Source organism: Equus quagga, chromosome 18 (genome assembly GCF_021613505.1).
Source record: "Equus quagga isolate Etosha38 chromosome 18, UCLA_HA_Equagga_1.0, whole genome shotgun sequence".
NCBI lineage: Eukaryota > Metazoa > Chordata > Mammalia > Perissodactyla > Equidae > Equus > Equus quagga.
Window position 1 is genome coordinate 7,917,141 of NC_060284.1, and position 22,823 is coordinate 7,939,963.

At 37.4% G+C, this 22,823-nt stretch overlaps 1 protein-coding gene across 1 annotated transcript in view; it reads left to right on the forward strand.

Moving 5' to 3' along the window:
- LRRC7 (leucine rich repeat containing 7) overlaps nt 1-22,823 on the forward strand; it is a 392,875-nt gene that overhangs the window by 86,666 nt on the left and 283,386 nt on the right. Inside the window, exon 2 of the mRNA XM_046645726.1 lies at nt 6,366-6,568. Coding sequence (XP_046501682.1) covers nt 6,366-6,568 — 203 coding nt within the window. The remainder of the gene's footprint in view (nt 1-6,365; nt 6,569-22,823) is intronic.

Consider the following 22,823-nt stretch of genomic DNA (forward strand, 5'->3'; position numbering starts at 1 on the left):
GGAATTTACTGAAAGGGCCTTAACAGGAACAGATGAATACCTGTTTTCTTCTTGCCTTTTAAAATCTCTTTGAAAAACTGAAAATCTGGGAAATTCCTTTTTTGGGTGTTTGCTAAGGATATGTGGGAGCACAGGAAATCAGATTGCACTGTGCTTCTGAGTGACAGTGCAAATACTGGGTGTGAAGCTACATGCTTCTGTGCAATCCTGGGCAGTGATCATGTTTCCATAGAAAGCAGAGATGTGCTTCTGTATATCTTGCGTGTGATGTATGTGTGCTTTTCTGCATTTTGTGCTCTACTTGATTCCCGAAACACTCTCCCTTCTACCTTACTACATTTCCATACTTTGGACATTCGAAGAATTCTTTAAAACTGATGGCTAGGGAAGAGAACAATGTTATCTCTCTCACTGCTACTCCTTCATTTTGTTTTATATCTATCAAGTATTCTATGTGTAAATCACTGTCAAGTGTGTGTGTGTGTGTGTGTGAGTGAGTGTGACAGAACAGCTGGTAAATTCATGTCTATGTAAATTCTCATATGCTGCTCTATATATGTCACTGTTAATGTAATGCAAGGTCTGCTAATGGAAAAATTAATGACTTTGGAGTAAGGAGATATGAGACCCAATCTCAGGTCTACTAATTATTCTGTGTGTGACCTTATGCACATCACAGACTCGCTAAATTTTAATTAGTTTATTATTAAAATACAGAAAATAGTATATGAATGCTTATTTCTCATGAAAAAACAAGGTAATAGATTATAAATTGTCTTGACATTTTGCAAGGACTGTACAAATAAAAGTCATTATATTCATCTTTAGCTCTCATATTCATTTAGTAATTCAGTTAATATTTTTAAAGTATCTACTCTGAACCAGATACGAGACAAGTTATTGGAAATATACATTGTTGAACAGGCTAGACATGGTCCCCGTCCTCACAGAGGTTTCAATCTAGTAAATAAAATCAGTATTTAATAAGTAGTTAAAATGTGATCAAAGGGAATTGCAGCATACAGTTGGAACATATTCCCAGGTAGCACAACCTGCCTTGATGAATAGGGAAGGGCTATTCTTCCTTCTTAGTCTAATTTTTAAGGGAAGGGAAACGTGCCCTATACAGAGGCAGTCCCATTTTTGACGGCCCTAGTATAAGAAAGATCATGTAGTCTTAGGAATGCAAAAGAAGCCATGAATGCGGAGAGCACAGAAAACAATGAGAATGATCCCTGGCCAGGCTGTGTACGGGGCTGAGTGTGAGTGTGGCAGGCAGAGTCAGACACAGGACCATGCCCCACTTGGTAGCCCATAGTAAAAATTTTAGACTTTGTCTAGAGAGCAGAGAGGAGTCGTCGAAGTATTTGCAGCAAGAAGGTGGCACAATAGTATTTCTGTGTTAGAAAGGTCACTCCAGGCACACTGTCGAGGGAGAACAATAGGAAGAGAGAGACAGGTACAAATACAAGAGAAAATAGTTTGAACTAGGTTTCTGTGCAGTTTAAATGAAGAAAAATAGGCTTGACTGAGGAAATGTTCAGGCTGTTTAGTGGCTAGGGCTTGGTGATTGTTAGATGTGGGAAGTGAGGGAACTAGAGGAGTTGAGAACAATGCCCAGGTTACTCTCTTAAGAAACAGGTGAATGGTACTGCCTTTCACTGAGATTGAGAACATGAAGGGAAGTGGAGCTTTGGGCAGAAGTAACTGCCAGCACTTAGTTAATGCTTCAAACTTGAAGATGGGATTCTAAGTGCTTTGTATGTACTCTGTTATTTTAGAATTGACTAAAGTGGTAGAGGTAAAATAATGTGCCCAGAGTCACACAGCCATGGAGTTGGCTCCAGGGTCCAAGTTCTTGACCATGATGATGTGTTTTGCACCTTTCAGGAGCACCACTTCAATTGTGAACTTGTTATGTTTGAGATGCCATAAAACATAAAGTGGAAATAATAAGGGAAATAAATCTGAGAAGAGATTTAAAAAAATATTTACAGCCATCTACTTATCAGAGTTAAATGAAGTGAGAGTTGGGAAAGGTGAAAGATTGTAAAGGCAGGGAGAGCACAATTAGAAGCACAACAGATCTAGGGGAAAAAACCTCTCCTATCATAAATCTCAATGTTTGGTAGAGAAGATGGCACCTTCTCAAAAGGTTGAAATGGAGGAACTGAAGTGGAAGGATAAATCTCAGAAGAGTGTGATGTCATGGGAGCCAAAGGAAGAGAGTGTTTCCAAAAGAAGGATGTAATTCTCTGCCCAGTGCTCCTGTAGGTCAAGTCAGAAGGGACTACAAGTATAAAAGTATTAAAGGAAAACTTTCCTTTAAACATGGAGGTTAATCTCCCACCTTCCTTATTTATTATTCTTACAACCAAGATTTCACTAAGCTAAAAGGTATTTTAAAACACATATACTCACAAGGGTGGAGAAAATAGAAGAGGAGACCTCAGGAGATAAGAAATTTCAACAAACTTTGAGAAGATAGGAGAAAGATGTGGTTTATATTCACCTACATACCAAGTACCTTGTTAGCTACATTAGGAAGCACCCGCAAAAGGATATGAAAATTGATTTACTCCACAGACCTCCTTAGAGTTTTGAAGACAACAGGTACCAGGCAAGGAACTGAAGAGACAGTAAGAAAATGAGAAAAATTGACTGAAATTCTGTGTTTATAAAGCTGCATAGCTATGCATCAGGCAGAAGACCAGAATATTCTTTGGCTTGCTGCCGGATCGTCCTGCAGTGAAACCTTTCATGCATACAAAGCTTCCAATTAGCTTTTCAGAGCTTCACTCTTCAATTTTGAAGGACAGCCAGGGATCGCCACATATTTGTGGAAAACCTCTATCATGAAAGATAAAGACTAAAAGAAACAGAAAATAGAACTCAGAAATAAAACCAGGAGCACGGGGAAAAAGGCAAAAAGTCTATAGTTAATATCTTCTGAGAGAAATGAAAATGTTATGACATCCTAAAATACACAAGATGCTATGAAACAGGAGCTTTCAGAAAGAAACAAATAACTCTTGAACAGTAAAAATATGCCAACAGCTAAAAGATAGTATGGTAGATGAATTGAAAAGATAAAAGTTGAATAAATCTCCCAGAAAAGAGTGAAAAAAGACAAAGAGATGGAAATTACAAGAGAAAAGGATAAACCTAGGAGTGAGACCCACATCTAGCTAATAGGGGTTGCAGAAAAAGAGAAAATAAAAACAATGAACAGGAGGAAATCATCAATTAAATAATAACAGAAATTTTAACAAAATTGAAGCGTAAGTGCTTCCAAAGTGAAGAGGCCCATAAAGTAGTCAGTACAGTGGATAAAAAATGCATCGAAGCACCTCGCCATGAAGTTTCAAAAGATGAAAGATAAGATAAAAATTCTACAGTGTTCTGGCGGAGGAAACGGTGTGTGTGAAACAGAATTTTGAATAATAATGGAACTGGATTTCCTGACAACAATTTTAAAAGCTAGAAAATAATAAATTAAAAACGCCTTTAAATTAATGATGGAAAATTATTTCTGATTGAAATATAGTCCGTGAATCAGATACCAAAGTCATCATTGGGTGAAGATCAGTGTTTAAGAGACGGTAAATGAATGGTATGAGGAAGAGTAGAAAGATGTTCCTGCCAGGTAATGAGAGCATCAAAGGAACAGGGGTTTTACGGGATGAGAGAAGAGTAATGGCTGTTAGAGAACTAGGGCGATAACAATTCCATTTTCCAGTCCTGAAATGTTTAAGGTGTGAGAAAATCAGCATGCTCCACTTTCAAAGGCTGAAAGTTAACCAAGCTTCAGTTGAGACTGTGAGGGCCGGGGAGCACTCAGTGAAGATGAGGCTCAATGAAGTTGCTGATCCTGGTGTAAAGCACAGTCTCAGAGGTCAGAGGGAGTAGAGGAGAGGGCAGCTGTGTGAGGGCAAATGCTCAGCACATTGTGGGGATGAGACAAGGGATGGAAAAGACAACCAGAGAGCCTACATTTGGGGTCAATAAAAGGGAAATCAGTCCTAAATGAATCAAATTCCAAAAGTCTTGGTGGACGGTGGATACTCTGGCCAAATGGTTCAGGTGCAGGCCTGGATGTTCTTTTTCCTCTTGGTTCATAATAAAAAAATTTGCATTTTATTATTGCCTAATAAAAAATTGGCAGCAACAGATGAGTATAAAGAAAGAGCTACGTCGTTCAGCACTAAAGGGTGAGTACTAGGCTCTGGGAACAAAAAGCATAAACAATTGATTCCTCACTTGTCTGTGCATCATACAGGCACACAGGGTACATGCCTTGAGTCAGATCTATGGCATCACAGCTGGGTGGTCAGTATGGCTACTGGTGACTCAAATTAAAGACTGGGGAATCTTTTGAGACACCTCCCTCTCCCCTACAGCCTCCCTTTCCACCTCTCATTTAATCCATCACCAACACGTTGGATTCTGTTACTTAAATATCTTGCCAATCCATCACTTCTCTCCATCCTGGCTGCTACTATCATAGTCTAAGCCACCATCCTTGCCTTTACAACTGCAATAACCTCAACAAACATTTACTAGGTACCTAATATATGCCAGATATATACCAGATGCCTTTGCTGGCCGCCTAACATGTGTTAAACCTCAGGTAGAGACATGGAAGATGCCAACCTGCAATGAGGGATTTCAAGTCAAGCCAAGTAAAATAACAAATACAAAAATCTCGTGATTCAGGCTCCCAGAAATGTGACATGCAGGAGTTCAAGAGAGAGAAAGTGATGGAAAAGGAATGTCCTCTTTTTAATGTTTTCAGTCAGCCTTCTTCAGATTACCATGTGCAAATAACCGTCTATAAGTGCTGACTTATGAACCTGTCCCCAAAATGTTGTTTTATAAATTTCGGGAGTTAAAGGAGAAATAAGGATGGCTTTGGGCTGAACATCCAACATCTTTTAATCATATCCTACTCTTTTGTCTCCAAATTTGATTTAACCTAAACAATTTGAAAAACAAAATGCCATATTATTTTGGTAAACTATCACTACTTTCTGTTTTGGCAATAAAATTGTGTTGGTAAGTAAAAATAAATCAACAAATAAAATGCAAGTTTCAAATGAACGCTCATTCAATACTACTTCTATGTTGAAGTGCTGTACTGTACTGTGTACTGTGAACTCAAAGATGTGGAAGACAAGCTCCTCTCCTCAAAGAACTCGCCTCATACATGGGGAAATAGTGTGCATAATTAGGAAGCAATGGGATTAGTGCGCTGAGAACTCAGAGGAAGCCGCTACTCATTCTTCCTCAGGGGAATTCACAGAGATAGTGACCTTTTAGTTAGAATGAGAGGTTTTTCAAGGAAATTATCAGTAGCTGATGGTGGTTGAGGAGAGAACCCCAAACATATTCACTTATTCATTCATTTATGCATTTGTTTGTTCATTCTGCGTTTGTTATTGAATACCTACTATATCTAAAGCACCAAGGCAAATGAAGAGTGAACAAAACACAGTTCCTACCCTCAAGAACTCACAGTCTAGGAAAAGAATGACGTGAAAAACAATAGATTTAATGAGGTATTGTAGGTGCCACGATACCAGTCTGTGCAAGATTTCGTGGTGTTTGGGCAGTTTAACCTAGAGAAAGATCTGTCAGGAATGTCACAGGAATTTCTACCATGATTACAAGTTGTTTTCTCCCACTAAAATCAAAGCATGGATAAGGTTAGACTCTTATCCTGAAGCAAATAACCAATCCAACTCTAATCTGTAGCTCCAATAGGATATAAGCTTTAAGAAAACAGGAACTTTGTTCAATTCCCAGTACCTAGATCAGTGCCTGGAACCTGGTGGTTATTCAATAAATATACATTGACTAATGGAACAAATTTGTGAGTCTAAAAGAGGACACCATAAACCTTATGAGTGAAACTTGAGTATTTTTGCAGAAATGGGAGAAATGTATTTTTCTTCCAACAAATTCTGGAGGTTTCTATTCTGCGCTGTAATTTGTGTAAAATTTAAAAAGCGTATTGTAGCTCCATGTTTCAAGTGAGGGGGTGACCCTGGTGATAGCATTGCACTGAGGCAGGACGGTGCTATGGCCCAATTTGCCATTCCCAAACTGAGTGAAAATGGGAAGTCTCTTCACCTCTCTGAGTCCATTTCTTTATTGGCTAAATGGGAATAAAACCTATCTCACTTTGCAGAGTTGTTTAAGGATTAAATGATGTAATGCATGTGCATGTCATCTATAAGCTTTAAAGCATTATATAATTATAAAATGTAAACCAAAGTTAAATTTATCAGCTTTAAATATTACAAGAATGCCTTCCAAAGGCAGTTGATTAAGGATTTGTGGTTTTTTTTTCTGTTTTTCTCTAGTGCAGTGCCTGGAGATGACCACCAAACGGAAAATCATCGGCCGTCTGGTGCCGTGCCGATGTTTCCGAGGTGAAGAAGAAATCATCTCTGTGTTAGATTACTCCCACTGCAGCCTTCAGCAGGTGCCAAAGGAGGTCTTTAACTTTGAACGGACATTAGAGGAGCTTTATCTAGATGCCAATCAAATTGAAGAGCTACCCAAGGTAATTCTTGACAACCTAAAATATGCCCTGTAAATGATTATTTCATAGTTTCCAAAGACATGATAATGATCATGTTAACTATAGCCTTCTATCTGGGTAATTGACAAATCATTCAAATTGATATAACTTGCCCCCATATTCTCATTAACTTTTAATACCACTCCATTTGTAACTTCATGTGATATGTTAATAACCAATGAAATCATCATTTTTTGAATTATGCCTTGTTATCTTAATTTAAAATGGCCTCCAAGAAAATACAGATTGGTGCTTTCAGATCAATAGCTTATGTTTAGAAAAGAAAAAAGAAATACAGTGCTCTCTATTCCAGAACTGAAAAATTTGTATGTTATATGTTAAGGTGACTTTGTTTGGAAACCTTGAATTATATGTTCTAAGAAATACTTTTATATACAAACACACAGTTAATACTATTATGAAAAACATGCTGTTTCTGGAATTTGGCATCTTTGATTATTAGAGATATCACTGAGTTTATATATACAACTAATAAATATAGTGTAGCTAAAAATTTTAGCTAATGTCAAACCTTGCACACACACATGCACACACATACTGCCATTATGATGTTGTAATATGCAAAGAAAATGTCTCCTGTGACCTCGTTCTCCACTGCAGAAAACATTGCATGATAAGAGATTAGTTGAAACAAGCCAAGCCCACATAGCAGAGAGGTTCAAAGTCTAAACCTCTGGATCCTAATGATCACCTAAATAAGTGACTCAGATTAAGTAGTTGGCATGGCATTTACCTGTGAAGGATTTACACAGTTGGTCAGAGGGAAAAAAAAGTCATGTAATACGTTTTCCCTCGTTATGCTAAAAAAAATGCATATTAAATATCCAGGAACCAGAAAAAGAGTCTTCCATAATAAAACTAACTTATCAAAATCTGAGGATAATGTGCTGATCAAAACAAGTTATGAATAATTGTTTCATTTGGTATTATAAATTATGGTGTTTATATAACAGCTCAAAGCTAGGAACTATTTAATGTGTACTTCAAATCCAACATACTTCATTTTTTACAATCTAATTGCATAAGGTCATCTTGAATCTTTACTCAGGAGGGCTGGGTCAGGCTTAAAAAAATTTTTGGCCATATGGATTAGCATCCGGATTGCATATCACATAGTGGCGGAACTCAAACGGGCTGTCTCACATCAGACTATGAACTACTTGAGGGCAGAGATGGCATCTTCTTCATCTTTGCCGCCCTGCACATGAGCATTCATGGTGACTTTCTTACAATGGACACTGAATCTATTTGTTGTCACTGCCAGGTGGAACAATGCAGAGAACTTCATGTACCATACGACTTGATTAGCAAAACTATATATAGTTAAACAATCCATAAATGTGACATTTAGCTCTAATTTAGAAAATTAAGCATGAGTATTTTTTTTAGAGCAGGCCAATCTAGGATTGCCAGATAAAATAAAGGCCATCCAGTGCAATTTAAACTAAAAAAGATTTTTTTTTTAGTATGATTATGCCCCAAATATTGCATTGGATTTATTTATACTAAAAAAATAGTTTATTATTTATCTGAAATTAAAATTTAACTGGGCATCCTGTATTTTAATTTACTGAATCTGGCAACCCTAAGTCAATCTGGTCATTTAAAATCTTTTTCTGGATCCATGCAATGGATTCTTTAAGACAAAGAGTAAAAACATGGCTAATTAATCAATCCAGTATTTATTTAATATGTAGTCTACTACACAGCATTTGAGGCTTTAGGGGGGTTACAAGAGAAATACATCCCAATCTTTGCTCTCAAGAATCTGACAGTCTAATTGCAGAGAAAACTCAAGCATTAGAGGTGAGTGCACAATAGTGTACAATCAGAGCCAAAGAGCCAAGTACTGTGGTGCAGCTTATGTATAGAGAAGAGTTCCATTCTTAGAGGGGCTGACCAAAAAACACAGATGGAAAAATTAAGATGGTATATACGGAGAGGGGGAGGAGAGGGGCAGCAGAGCTGTGAAGAGTCTGGAGCTGCAGGTACATGTGGGTGAGTGCCAACAATATGTGGGAGAGTAGGGAGGACCCAGGTTATGAAAGCTCTTGAGAGTCAGGCCGCATTGCTTGAGTTGATGTATTAGGTAGCTAATGCCATTGGAGAGTCTTAGGCATCACGTAAGTTATTAGGAGCTTGAGCAGGCTTGGACTAACAATCAATAAAAATAATGCAAGTGAACCAAAGACTTAATATACCTCCCCAATGTATTTGAATTAAGGAGAAATTATTATCTTTTATTATTGATAGGCTTTATATATTTCGAAGATCTTTCACATAATCTTTCAAGGTTTCTCTGAGTCCCCAAATTCTATTTTGTTGCTTTCATAATATGGCCCTGTAAGTTAGTTTCTTCTAAAGTATCTGATATTGAAATATGATCTAAATTATCTAACATTGAGATCTGATCATGATAGTAAATAGATACATTGGTAAATTATTAGAAAAATAGGAAATTAAGAAACAAAAGGAATGATGTATTAATTAGGGTTCACTATGTGTGTTTCAAATAATAGAAAATGCAATCCAAACTAACTTAAACAAGAAATAGGCTTGACTGGCTCACATGAGTGGAAGACTCATCTCGGGACAGGCTCCATAGTTGGTATGTTTCTTTTCGCCTTGTGTGGGATCAACTTTGTTCAGAGGCTGCCTTCTTTCATGGTGGCAGGATGACTGGACTAATTCCAGAGTTCATTTCCACAGCATCCAAAAAGTGAAATATCTGGCTCCTGAAAACTCTTTCTGGAAAGGACAAGAAAATTTTGCCCCCAGAATTCCTCCACTAACTTGTCCTTACGTCTCATTGGCCTTAATTATATCACATGTTCATTGCTGATCCAATCCCTTTGCTATGGGATCCACTATGGCAAGAAAAATAAGATCATTTTGATTGGATTAAACAATGATGAGCCACCTCTGTGGAGTTGTGACTGCTGGCAGCAAGAGAGGGGAAGGGGTGCAAGGACTGTTGGGGAGATTCCCAAAACATAGTCTACTAACCAAATGTTAAAAAAATCAGCATTTATGAGGAAGGTTTGCTCTTAATCAAAGACAATATATAAAATTTTTAAGGACTTGTAGGCAAAGTATTAAGCCTTTGGTGATTAAGTAATGTATTTTTTGTCTGCCATCTTATTTTCTTGTTTTCTTTGTATCCCTCTGGCCTTGTTACTACTGTGATTTCAGATTTGTTGAGTAATGAGATAGCCATTTATGTTCTTGTAGGGCAAGAATTACCTTTTATAAATGTTTTATTTTTTTCTTTCTGATATTTTATACTGAGAATATTCTATCTGGCTGTGATTCTCTACTATAAGATGTTATACAACAGAGAACAGAGTCAAGATTAATGGCATTAGGAAAAGATATGTCAAGAGTGTGTCAGAAAAGATGCAACAATAGATATGAAAGAACAGGAAGTTTTTTGATTAAGAATAGTTGAATCTGTGTTGCTTAATTTTCTGTAGTGAAAGGTAAAAATACAGAATGACATGCTTTTTACACAGTAATGGAAACCCACACAGCTATAATTTAGCACTGTTTTTCTTGCTATTTAGAGTTGGGAATTTAAAATTATAGATGGAGTAATAGACCATAATAGGTGTATATTATATATGAAATAGTGTGGGAAGGCAAATGTGAAAAGAAATCAGTAAAGATAAAAATTGCAGAGAAACTTCTTGAAAATGAAGAGGAACTTTAAAAAAAGAGAATAGAAATAATTTTGGACAAGCTAAGGTGTGACAAAAATTGAAAGACATGAAGAGTGAATTTGGTAGATGAGGTCAATCTAACCATATGTAAAAAGAGGATGAGTCTAAATCTGAAACACCATACTTACAGAGTTTTCTTCACTGAAAAGTTGACAACCTACTCCAGCAATATATTATGGGTTAAGAACCTGAGCTTTCGATCCAGACAAACTGGAGATTAGATCCTAGCCCTGCTCTTTGGTTGAGAAGGTATTTTATTTTCAAGAAGCCTCAGTTACTTCATTAACGAAACCGGGAAAATTATAGTACCTTTCCTGTAGTTAGATAGATGATAGATAGATGGATAGATAGATAAAGTACACAGAGTATTGTGTGAGATCATGCATGTGGAATACCTGGAATAGGAAAATATTCAGTAATTGGTATTCATCATTCTCCAATCACAGATAAAGGAAAATTTCCATGTTTAATTACCTTGAGTAAAACAAAATTAAGATTTTATAACATCTCAAGATAGTTCTGGGTATTGACTCTCGAAAAAAAAACGTTGTGGCATGACGTCATCTCTAGCTGAAATCTTCGAAGACAGGTTCTAGGAAAATAATCCCCTGCCCAGAATTGATGATAAGTTTTGACCCGAACAACTACACCAGCACATTTGTGATAATACCACTGCTTCCCCAGAGAATTTCCTTGACTCGGAGAAGCCCAGTGTTGTATCATTTTTGAATAGGTGAAACCTTGAAGATGATTTTATTTAGCCTTCAGTCATTACTAAATAAACAATTCTCGGCTGGAAAAGTTAACTTTTTCTCATATAAGTCTCATATAATCCACATGGGATGTTAGATTCCTGTACAAAATTATTACCAAAGACTATTTATTAGTTAGGATAGAATAGGTTATGCTACAATAACAAGTCAAAAGCTCAGTGCATAAGTGAACAGGAGTTTTTCTTTGTGTCCCATGAGTGTTGTCAGGGACCATTGCTCTGCAGGAACCCGTAGCTAACAACTACTTCAACTTTTCACCCAATACAGAAGTGTCTGCTTATTATTTCTCTTGCAACAGTTATCTGACCTCTTGATGAACATTTATATTAATGGAAGAAATCACTAATTTAAAAAGCAGGCCACTATATTATTGGAAAGTTCTGGTTATTAGAAAGTTCTGCAATATGTTGATGAAGTTTGCCTATATCCATCCACCTAGCTAGCCATCCAAAACTTGGCTAGACATTAAGGGTGATACAAAGATTATTAAGGCATGCCTTCTCTGGGCAAGGCACTATGCTTCTGGCATTAATGCCTTGATCCTTGAAAGATTTTAAAGGAGTTCATATACTTTGCCTTGGAATTCTTTTTTCCAAGACAAGTTTCTAAGTTTCTTTGACCATTTTTCAAGTACATAATTTCTAGATGCTTCACCATTTTGGTTACTTTCCTCTGGATGCATTCTAGTTATTAGCTTGGTTTTAGACATTGATGTATCAAATAAAAATATTTATCCAAATGGAAGTTTCAAACAGAGGAATAAATGAGATATAATGGAACTCAGGAGAGAGGTCAGAGTTGGAGATGGATTTGAGTCACCCTCCTAGAAGTGAGAATAGAACCCAGACACAGGATACTATGTCTTAGAGAAAAAGGAAAAAGAAAATTCTGAGAAACAAATATTTAACTTTAAAAAGAAAAATGATAGTACAAACTCATCACAAGAACTTGCTTAGACGTTACTTGTGTTTCCCCTGGCAGGCAAGGCAGCTTTGAGTACAGGGGTAAAACTGGGAAGTCTCACTGTGCTCATGAAGCTAAAAGACTCCATGAGTGAGAGAAGTATGACGTCTCAGCTGATTTTGATCTAGGTTCTATAGCTTAGACAAATCTGTTTGCTCATAATGAGCAGGAGAAAAGGATATAACCCTTACTGTGTAGCACTTTCAAAGGTAATTCTGGATATTTCCAATCTTCCAAGGTGTTTGAGATTTAAGGCCATGAGCATTTCCCTTGTAGAGACTTTAAAGGAACTGATGTATATATAAGAAAGGGGAGGTTCTAGCTTCATATCAGAGTGCCATAAAACACTCAGAGGGACACAAAATGAGTGAGATGTAGGGAAGTTGTAGGGATATTTTTAAATAGCAGGAAAACCATAGAAGCAAATAGTAATCTGAATATTAAGTAATTTGAATTTGAATATTAAATAATTTGAATTTGAATATTAAGCGATATATTCTTAAAACTTGTTCACTTTCTGGAGGCATATTGATGATGTCTCCATTTGGGCTCTGATTTTGCCTCAGTATGACCCAGATTAGTAGTTCCCACACTTCTGGATTTCAAAATCCAGCAAAATGTGGGAACTGAAATTCTCTTCTTTTCCCTAAATAAACGTTTAAAAAGTGTCATATAAGATTTTTGTTATTTTATTGTACAAAGAATACTTTAACAGCCAATTGTGGAACACACTCATAAACACAGAATAAATGGTCTTCCCTCACAAGAAAAGATAGGCAGTAAACCTATACTCTTTTTGTTTTAAATAGTAGATTTATTAAGTTCACTGACCATCAAATTCACCCTCACAAAGTGTACAATTCAGTGCTTTTATTATATTCGCAGAATTACACCACTGTCTGATTCCAGAAAATTTTAATCACTCCCTAAAAAAACACACTACACCTATAGCAGCCAGTCCAGGTTCTCTGCTTCCCCTCACCTCTGGCAGCATCTTTCTCCATGAATTTGCCTCTTCTGGACATTTCATATAAGTGGAAGTGTAAAACATAGGGCCTTTTGTGACTGGCTTATTTCACTAAGCATGATATTTTCAGGGTGTAGCCATGTGATAGCGCGTATTAGTATATCATCCTTTATCATTGCCAAAATAATATTCCTTTGTATGACTATACCATAAGCCACGTTTTAAACATAGGATATAACACTTTTTGAAATGAAAACAAATTACTATCAAATGTTTCTCTTCTATAACAGATTGTGTAATTGTTTTCTCAACACAAATCCATCAGTTTGGGGCTTTGAAGTCCATAGTACACATGAAACTGAGCTCCAGTACCCAACTTCCTCCAGTATTCTGTTTTTAATTAAGCAATTGTTGAAATTTCGCAAGGGTATACAGTAAAAACGAAAGTGAATTCTCAACAAAATTACATCCAGGGTAGAATATTGTTGGTAAATTGAGAGATGACAGAAAAAATAGCCTCCATATCTATAGTCACTTCTTCTGGGAAGAAAACAGACCAAGGGAAGCCAGGTGTGAGACAAGGGCTTCAGAAAACAGTGGCATGGTGGTCGCGCCTCCATGTTGGCCACTCATGCAGGGCTGTAGAGCTGAAACATTGATCATCCAATATGGAGCAGTCAGGAATTTATCAAAGAGGGATGTTTTAGACCGGCAAAAATTTTATCATGGCCTGGCTCCAGTCACTGGCCCATGAAATAGCAGAAATCCTCATTGACTCTTCAGAAAATAAATGAGCAGCAAAAATGCACCTGAATCGTGCCAGCAGCCAGCAGGTAAAATAGAGCTCCAAGTTAATGACCAGCAAATGGACTATGACAGCCGTGTTGGACCTGTTCGCACTGAGCCTGCACATGCGAGCCAAGCACGCTCTCTGCTCAGAGGCCTGGCCCCTGCTCTTGCTCTGTCAGTGTTGCTCTCCCACATGGCCTGCTCCCTCATTTCCTTCATGTCTCTGCTCAAACATCACCTTACCAGACAAGCTTTATCCCACTATCTTATACAAAATAACAACACGCACCACCTCTGCCACTTACTCCCCCCAGCAATATTTTAGGCTTAGTTATATCTCTAGAAGATTTCTAGTGCCATTTAGTTATGTTAACCAGTTTTAAGGTATTTCCTTAACGCTTTATCATTGCTGTAAAACATCAACATCAATAGCACCCTCTGATATGGGGTCTATTATTTTACAAAGAGTAAGACCTTTGACAGTGGCCAGAGGTGAGGAAGGACAGGAAAAGTTGGAATACATCTGCATAAGACATATAGAATCAGATGAGTTTTGTGGCTCCTCCATAATCCACTACCTGATACAGTGCACTCTGCACTTTTTCCTTGCTCTCAAACTCTGAGACTTTATCCATATAAATTAGAGCTGGCACATAATATTTTCTCAGATTAAGGAATATGCTCTCTGACTCTAGAAACAGTCAAGGAGCGGTATCAAGGAACATACTTTTACATCTATGGGGATGGAGGGGAAAATAAGTTCTCTAACGTTCCTGTCAAACTTAATCTTTTCTGATTCCCTCATTCGAGATTCTTTTTATTTTTTTATTTTTTATTTTTTTATGAGGAAGACTGGCCCTGAGCTAACATCTGTGCCCATCTTCCTCTGTTTTTTATATGGGATGCCACCACAGCATGGCTTTGAGATTCTTTTTAAATAGAGAAAAGTGGTAACAAAAGGAAGCGTTCTGAGAGTAGTGATTGTAGTTACTGGCTATTATCACAGAACTACTACAGTACAATGTAAAGAGTTATGGAGAGAAAGGACCTTGGTTTAACACGAGTTATGACGCTAATTAATCATGTGACTTCAGACATATTATTTAACCCCTTGGAACCTTAGCTTCTTCATCTGTAGCAGATTCTAATAAATATGTTCCTCAACATCTCTTCAGATTGCAATGAGAATCAAAAATATAAAGCATATGAAAGCACTATGAAAACAGCAAAATGATATAAACTCCTGAGTTAAGAGAAATGGTTTATTTATTTTGTGTGTGTGAGGAAGATTGTCGCTGAGCTAACATCTGTGCCAATCTTCATTTACTTTATGCGGGATGCCGCCACAGAGTAGCTTGATAAGCCATGCTAGGTCCGTGCCCGGGATCCGAACCCGCAAACCCTGGGCCAGTGAAGCAGAGCATGAACCCAACCACTGTGACACAGGGCCAGCCAGAAATGGTTTATTTTTATGAGAAAGGGCATATGTTTAATAAAGTTTATTTGCTTCATTAATATAAATTTAGACAAATACAGCACTACAATAACGAAAAGAATTTAAGTGGTAAACAAATGGCTAGAGAGTTACTATTTAATATGGATTTACCATTGTGTCAATTTTTTTTATTGTAGGCCACAAAGACCAACTGACCATTTTAGGTAAAGAAAAACATGTATTAGAAATATATCTGTGGTTCATAAAATTAATAGGAACCTGAAGAACTTTCAATGGGAAAAGGGTAGGAAACAAGAGAGCTCTGGATTGCTGCACAGAATTCACAGCACGGTGACAGTATGGGCCACACACTGCTGCCCTTGTGAGGGGTGCAATGTCCAGACACCCCCAGGTAATCATGATGCTGCTCAAGATCCAGATTCCATTTGACTCCTCAGATGATATACAATGAGGTATGCCTGTAAAAGCAAGGTCAAGATACAAATGGGAAAAGGAGAATGGGTGCTGGACAAGCAAAAAAGAAAACAGTGCCCTCCGATATTCCACATTTCATATATCTTAAATTGTATTGATTTTTTTTTATTCACTGATATTTGCTACTTAGGATTTAGAAGCCTGAGGCCATGTTTTCCTTCGACCTTTAAACAAAGTTTGTTTGAAATCAAGGACACTTGCTTATTTTGTGAGAGGTCTAATGAGATCAAAGGAGCCATAGGAGAAATATTTTAAGATGACAAATTCTGAAATGCTCATTCATGATTGTGATTTTAGTGTATCAAAACTTGAGTGATCTTTGATTATTTTTTCTTCTACTCAAAAAGAATCTTTCTTGTATCACTATAGTTGCTGATTAAACAATTGTCATGATTAAGAAATATGGAAAGCTCTGCTCTAGATTAAACATGGCCTAAATTTGCAAATGTAGAACACAGAAAGTACCACTTGTTTAATAACGTTGCCTTATTTTTTAAATTTCACAATAACAGATTATTCCTGAAGTGTTTGTTCTGCAAAAATGCAATTGCCCATAACCTTGGCATTTTACATAAGGAGCCCCACATATATCTATCTATAGAGGTCTCTCCTAAGATCCTGGGTTTAAATAAAGGTGAAAAAAATGACCTTTTTCAACTCTCTTACTCCCTCAAAGATATTCAGGGTGCATTATTTTGTCCTGCAGTGCCAAAGGTATAGAATTTATCTGAATATAATAAAACCATGGCCAGAATAAAGTTGGCACATGGGTGATGCATAAATAATCAAAATTTGATTCCCTTTAATGTCTTGCCTGAAGCATCTTTCTCCAAATCTGTTCTTTTATTGCAATTATTTTGGCATTCAAACGTGTAGTTATTTTTTTCAATTGATAAATAATGTAGGTAGACTCTCTGGGGGCCCAAGGGAAAGTGAGATGAAGGATAAATTTGAAAAAAACATAGTTTATATGTGGAAAATTTAGGTAATTTTTTGTTACTCAGATTTCTATTTTTATTTAAAATGCCTTATTGTTTCAAAAGTTTCTACCGTCAACAACTCTTGATTTTGTGTGTCGGTGATCAACTGGGACTTCTGTAGTACCCCAGTCGTTTTGTGATCTGTTTTATCTTCCAATCGACGACTTACTCATCCCACTGTTTATTGCTAACATGTACTCGAATATCAAATCTCATTGAGATCATTTCAGTGAGATTTTTGAAAACCTATTTGGTGATTTTTCTGCCAACTTTTGGGAAATGATATCAAAAAACAAATTCTAGGTAAAATATATCCATTGATTTGTGCATTCATTCAGCAAACATTTCCTGAGTAACAGTTATGTGCAGACAACTGTTCTAGGAGCTGGAGGTACATTATTGAGCAAGACCAACAAGTTCCTATCCTCGCAAAATCTACATTGCTGCAAAAAGAGAATTTAAATAATTTTTAAAAGAAAACCTTAGGTAATGACAAGTGCCATGATGAAAATACGGCAGGGGAACAGCTGGGAAACTACTTTAGGCTGAGAGGACAGTAAATGCTTCTCTAAGGAGTGACCTTTTTTGCTGAGTTTGGTTTGACAAGGAGGAGTCAACCATGCAGATTTGAGAAAGAGCAGTCCAGACAGAGGGAAACCTTTGGGGGAAGAATGAGTATGGTGCATTCGAAGAACAGAAAGAAAGCAGGCGTGTAATGGGGGGTGAGGGGTGTAAAAGATGCAATAGGAAATGTAGGTAGATAGTGAGGCTAAACCAGGAAGTTCGAGTAAGCCAGGGAAGGCCTTAATATTTTATTCTAAGTGAGACGAGGGGCCACTGAAGGATTTTAAGGAAATAGGTGATATGAAATAACCTATGTTTTTTTAAATAACACTCTGGCTGCAGTGTGGGAGTACATTGTGACAAGTCAGGAATGGAGGCAAGGAGATTAGAGGCTGCAGTAGTTTTTCAGGTGAAAGGTTGGTGGCTTCAACTAGATTGATATTAGTGAAGAAAGGAAGCATGGCAGACTATGTGTTTTAGATAAAGTTCATAGGATTTGCTAATGGAATGGATTTGGAATATAAGAGATTAGCAACAGAAAAGAGGTTGAAAAGAGGTTTAGAAAGAATTGCTATTGAGAAAAGAAGACAACAAGGAAAAAAAGAGTTGCGATGGATATAGGAAGAAACCATGTGTTGTCATGGACGCTAAGAAAAGAACAGAAGGTGTTTTAAGAAGAGAGAATGGTAAAGTAAGAGGTTGACTTCGATGACAAAGGAGAGACCATTGTATTTGCTAGCATGGAAATAATTGGTGACTTTGATAAGAGTGGTAGAGGGAAGACTCAGTGAAGTGGATTGAAGAGACAGAGGCAGATATATACAGCTCTCTTCAGAGGTTTTGCTGTGAGGGAAAGCAGCAAAATGAGACAAGCTAGACAGAAGTTTGAAGTCAAGATAAGGGTTTTTTTAATTTGTTTTTTATTATCAATGGCATTAAAGTACATTTGCACAATAATGAGAATAAATTAGAAGGAAGGAGGAGAGACTAAAGAATGAAATCGATGGGATAATCTTAGGAGCAAAGTCCTGAAGGCAAATGTTCATGGGATCCACAGAGTGTGTGAAGGGGTCACCTTTGAGAGGAACAGCATACTTCATCCATTCTAATAAGAGAGAAGGAAGAAAATATGGGTACAGATGATGATGGTTAGTAAGACTTGAGGAACGTGATGGATGTTGAAATTTGGTTCAAATGATAGTGGTCACAATGTGTTAAAGGAATGCTGGCATTGGTGAGCTGTAAGGGTAGGAAGTGGCAATCTCTCAATGAGCTGAGAGGGTGGAAGAAGGGTGCACGGAGCTTAGAGTTACAGAAGGATATAATTTACAAAAGGAATTGGCCTTAAATGTATAAATTAGCTATATTTTGTAAAGTTTCTTCTTGAAGTGATGGGTCATCAAGAAATAGATGCCAGACCCAAGGTCGTCTAAAGTCTTATTAGCTTACATGCCTGACCAGTGTTAGCAGCAGAAACTGAGAAGAAGAAGACAGGTGAAAGAGCTAAGGGGAGAAGGCAGTAAATGCAACAAATATTTATTGAGCACCTACTGTGTGGTAGGCACTTCATACGCAGTAGCTCCTTTGTCCCCAGAATAACTCTGACAAATAGGTTTTGTTATCCTGGTTTTAAGTACAAGGACACTGAAGCACAGTAAAGTTAAAGAATTTGCTAAACGTTATACAGCTAGAAAATGGCACAATTAAAATGGCAGTTTAGGTCTACATTACTCCAAATCCCCTGTTCTTTTCACTTTACTAATCTGAGGGAAGACCTTCTAGAATTTAACATTTGACTAGACTTGAGGATGAACAAGAAGGAGGAATCAAGGATGATAAGATTTTCATCCTAGAGAACTGGGAAATGATACTATTAAAAATATATTGGGGGGCCGGCCCCTTGGCTGAGTGGTTAAGTTCGTGTGCTCTGCTGCAGGCAGCCCAGTGTTCGTCGGTTCGAATCCTGGGCACAGACATGGTACCCATCATCAAGCCACGCTGAGGTGGCGTCCCACATGCCACAACTAAAAGGACCCACAACTAAGAATATACAACTATGTACCAGGGGACTTTGGGGAGAAAAAGGAAAAAACTTTAAAAAAAATTTAAAAATATATATATATTGGAAGGGCCTAGTGTGTACAGAAACATGATGAATTCTGTTTTAGATGCAAAATATGAGATATCAGTCAAGCATCCTTATAAAGACACCAAAAGATAGTGAGAGATCTGAAACTGAGCCTCCTCACATCAGGACACGCCATACAATTCTGTCTTTCATCCGGAGATTGGAAACAAGCTCGTGTTTTGTGTGGTCTGCCTATTTTTTTTTAATGAATTAGTAGCCAACTTATAAAATAATCAGATTTTACATGAAAGTCCAGATATCTGGCCTCTCTCTCCAAAAAAAAAAGAAACCTGGGGGCTGGCCCCGTGGCCGAGTGGTTAAGTTCGCGCGCTCCGCTGCAGGCGGCCCAGTGTTTCGTTGGTTCGAATCCTGGGCGCAGACATGGCACTGCTCATCAGACCACGCTGAGGCAGCGTCCCACATGCCGCAACTAGAAGAACCCACAATGAGAAATATACAACTATGTACTGGGGGGCTTTGGGGAGAAAAAGGAAAAAATAAAATCTTAAAAAAAAAAAAAAAAAGAAACCTGAACATCACTGGACTGTTTTGATGGAACAGATCCCACCCAGGCTGTCCCCTACCATTGAAGATACCTGTTTAGCTCCTGAGTAAATTGAATTTGCAAGCTAATATGAATATTCATTAATTTTTTCAGGAAAAACTAATTGAGTATCTACTATAGGCTAGATACTTTACTAGTCTCTGGGAAAATAGCAATTGAACAGACTTAATACTCCTTAGAAGGAAAGACAGACATTTAAATAAGAATTGTGTCAAGTATGTTGTCTATTATGATGGGTGGGGAAGCACTCAGCGTTTTGGAAACATTCACTGGAGCATCCTTTCTGAGGAATGCCCTTGCAACTAAGACTTAAGGACGAGTAAGAGTTCACTAGAAGAGGAGCGAGCAGTGTTTCCAGAGAAAGCGCAAATGAGGCATATTGCAGAAACTGAAAGAAGTTAAATATTGCTTAAATACATACTGCAAGAGAGACAATGGGAGAAAGGCAGCTGGAGAAAATATAAAAGCCTTCTATGCTAAGATAGGGAATTTGAATTTTATCTATAATCTATGGAAATTTGCTTAAGGGTTTATCCAGTAGCAGCAAGATCAGATACGTATTTTAGGAAGATAGTTTTAGCTGCACTAAGAATAGACATGAAAGAGTAAACCCAAAGACAAGGACACCAGTTAGGTAATGCTTGTAGAAATCTGTGAGAGGTGATGATGGCCTGGCCCAGGGTAGTGACCCTGAGGATGGAACAAAGGGCACAGATTGGAGAGGCTTTGGGGAGGCAAAATTTGCTGGATTTGGTCATATGTTTGATATCTTGATTTTGGGGGAAGGAGCAAAATGAGTCACAGGTGACTCCCAGGTTTCTACTAGAGGATGTGGGAGTAAACCAAAGACAAGAAGGTATAGAATCCAGGAGTAGCATAGGGGAGTATCAAGTGAATATCCAGGGAAGGCAAATGTGCATCACACTGAGAGAACAATCTGCCCAGACTGGAGCTGGCTGCACAGGCGGAGGAGTGAGTTCCTCCAGAATAAAATGTGGATCCAGCAATTTTTCTGATGGCTTTAGCATTTGGAAATATAACTGTTGGTCATTGGACAAAGCTGTTTGAACATTTGAAAAAATTAAGAATAGGTACATAGAAAACCAAGCAAATAAAAAATGAAGCAACTTCAGAAAAAAACTTAGGAGTAAAAACACAGTGTGCAAATAAACATTATTAATATCAGCATTAACTACTGATTTAACAAAAAAATTAGATATAAGTATATTGGGAAGATGAAGAAAAAGAAAGTGGCTGTGGTAGTGAGAAGTGATTTGATTTTTCAACTGCCATAATATGAAATAAATAGGCAGTATCTACAACTGGTAAAACAAGAAGTAGAAATACATGTGTATTCTCTCAAAATGAAGAAGAAAATACAAAAAATTAATAGCTCAAAAAACCGAAAACAACTGCCTCTAGAAGAGGGATTGTGGGATGCAAAGGTGAGGGCAAAGAACTGATATAATGCTTCTACAAAAATAAAAAGTAATTTAAAAAAAATAAAAAGAGAGAGAAAATGGAGCTGGAAGAGGATTCACCAGAGGCGACTCACCAAATCTGACTGTGTTACGGTAGTTCCGTTGGAAAATGACCCGTAAGACACGATGATAAACGTAAATCTCCAATGCTCAAGTAAATTATAAAGTGAGCAAATTAAATGAGATCCAAAGTAAAAATGTACGTTGATTAAGATGAGTCAGTATCTGCTATCTCTTCTCTTCGCTAGTTCTTATAATAGCTGTTAACTGATTCTTGCATGTTTTAATGTTATTATTTCCTTGACTCCCTCCTTAGTATGTGAAGTGGTTCCAAACTGGAGAGAGCATTCTACCAATGCAGCAGTTTGGACTCACTTGTGGAATGAAATCAGCCTTTTGGGGAATTGATGAAGGATTATTTCTCCAGAGTAGAGCAATATATTCTATGAGAAATTACACTCTAGTTTCTCTAGAAATTTAGAGGATAGATGTATAGAAAACCAAGATACATGTGGTACATTTTCCTAGGATGGCAATTAATTTAAAAAGATGTCTAAGAGAGAAACATGAATATCTTATGGAATCAAATGCAAATTCATCTGAATTTCAAAGATAACCAATCACGTTTGCTGTATTCTGTTGTTAGACGTACCGTGGTAGAAGTTTAAGAGACCTTCATGTAGACTTCAGGGAAAAAGAAGAGTTCCTCAGGTGCTGAGCAATGATGGGGAAGGAGAGAAGCAGGAGATATGACTAATGTGAGCTCACACTTATTGCCTACTAGCTAGTATTTATTTAACTTCAAAGGTCAGCGCCAAAATTCCACTAGAGGAAGAGCAGTCAGAACGAAATGGCCGGGGTAGCAGAAAGCACCAGGGCTTTAGCATCAGGCAGATTTGAATTTGAGCAGATATGGGAAGGTTCTCCATCTCAGTCTCTCCCCTGTTTAGGAGATAACATGTGCCTTGCAGAATCGTTCTACCTGCTCCTTGCTTTTGTCATCTACTGACCGTGTGGTAATTCTTCTTCATTATTATGGATTAAATAACATAATATGTATAAAGTGTGAGCATGGACGTGGCAAAATGTAAAATCTTCAACAAACTGTGGCAATTGTTACGAGCTGCAATACCACAGGGAACATCAACAGGTTGACTTTTTTCTATAAAATGAGAAATGATAGTCCCACTTTACGGAAAGGAAGTTTTCTTTTAAGTTAACAGTGATATAAAAAGAGAGAAAATCTTTTGCAGATAGCTATTCTCCCAAAATTTATATAAAAATTAACTTTTAACAAATTCTAGAGATATTTATCATTTCTATCCAAAGGGAGGGTTTGCTATTTCTGCAATGAACC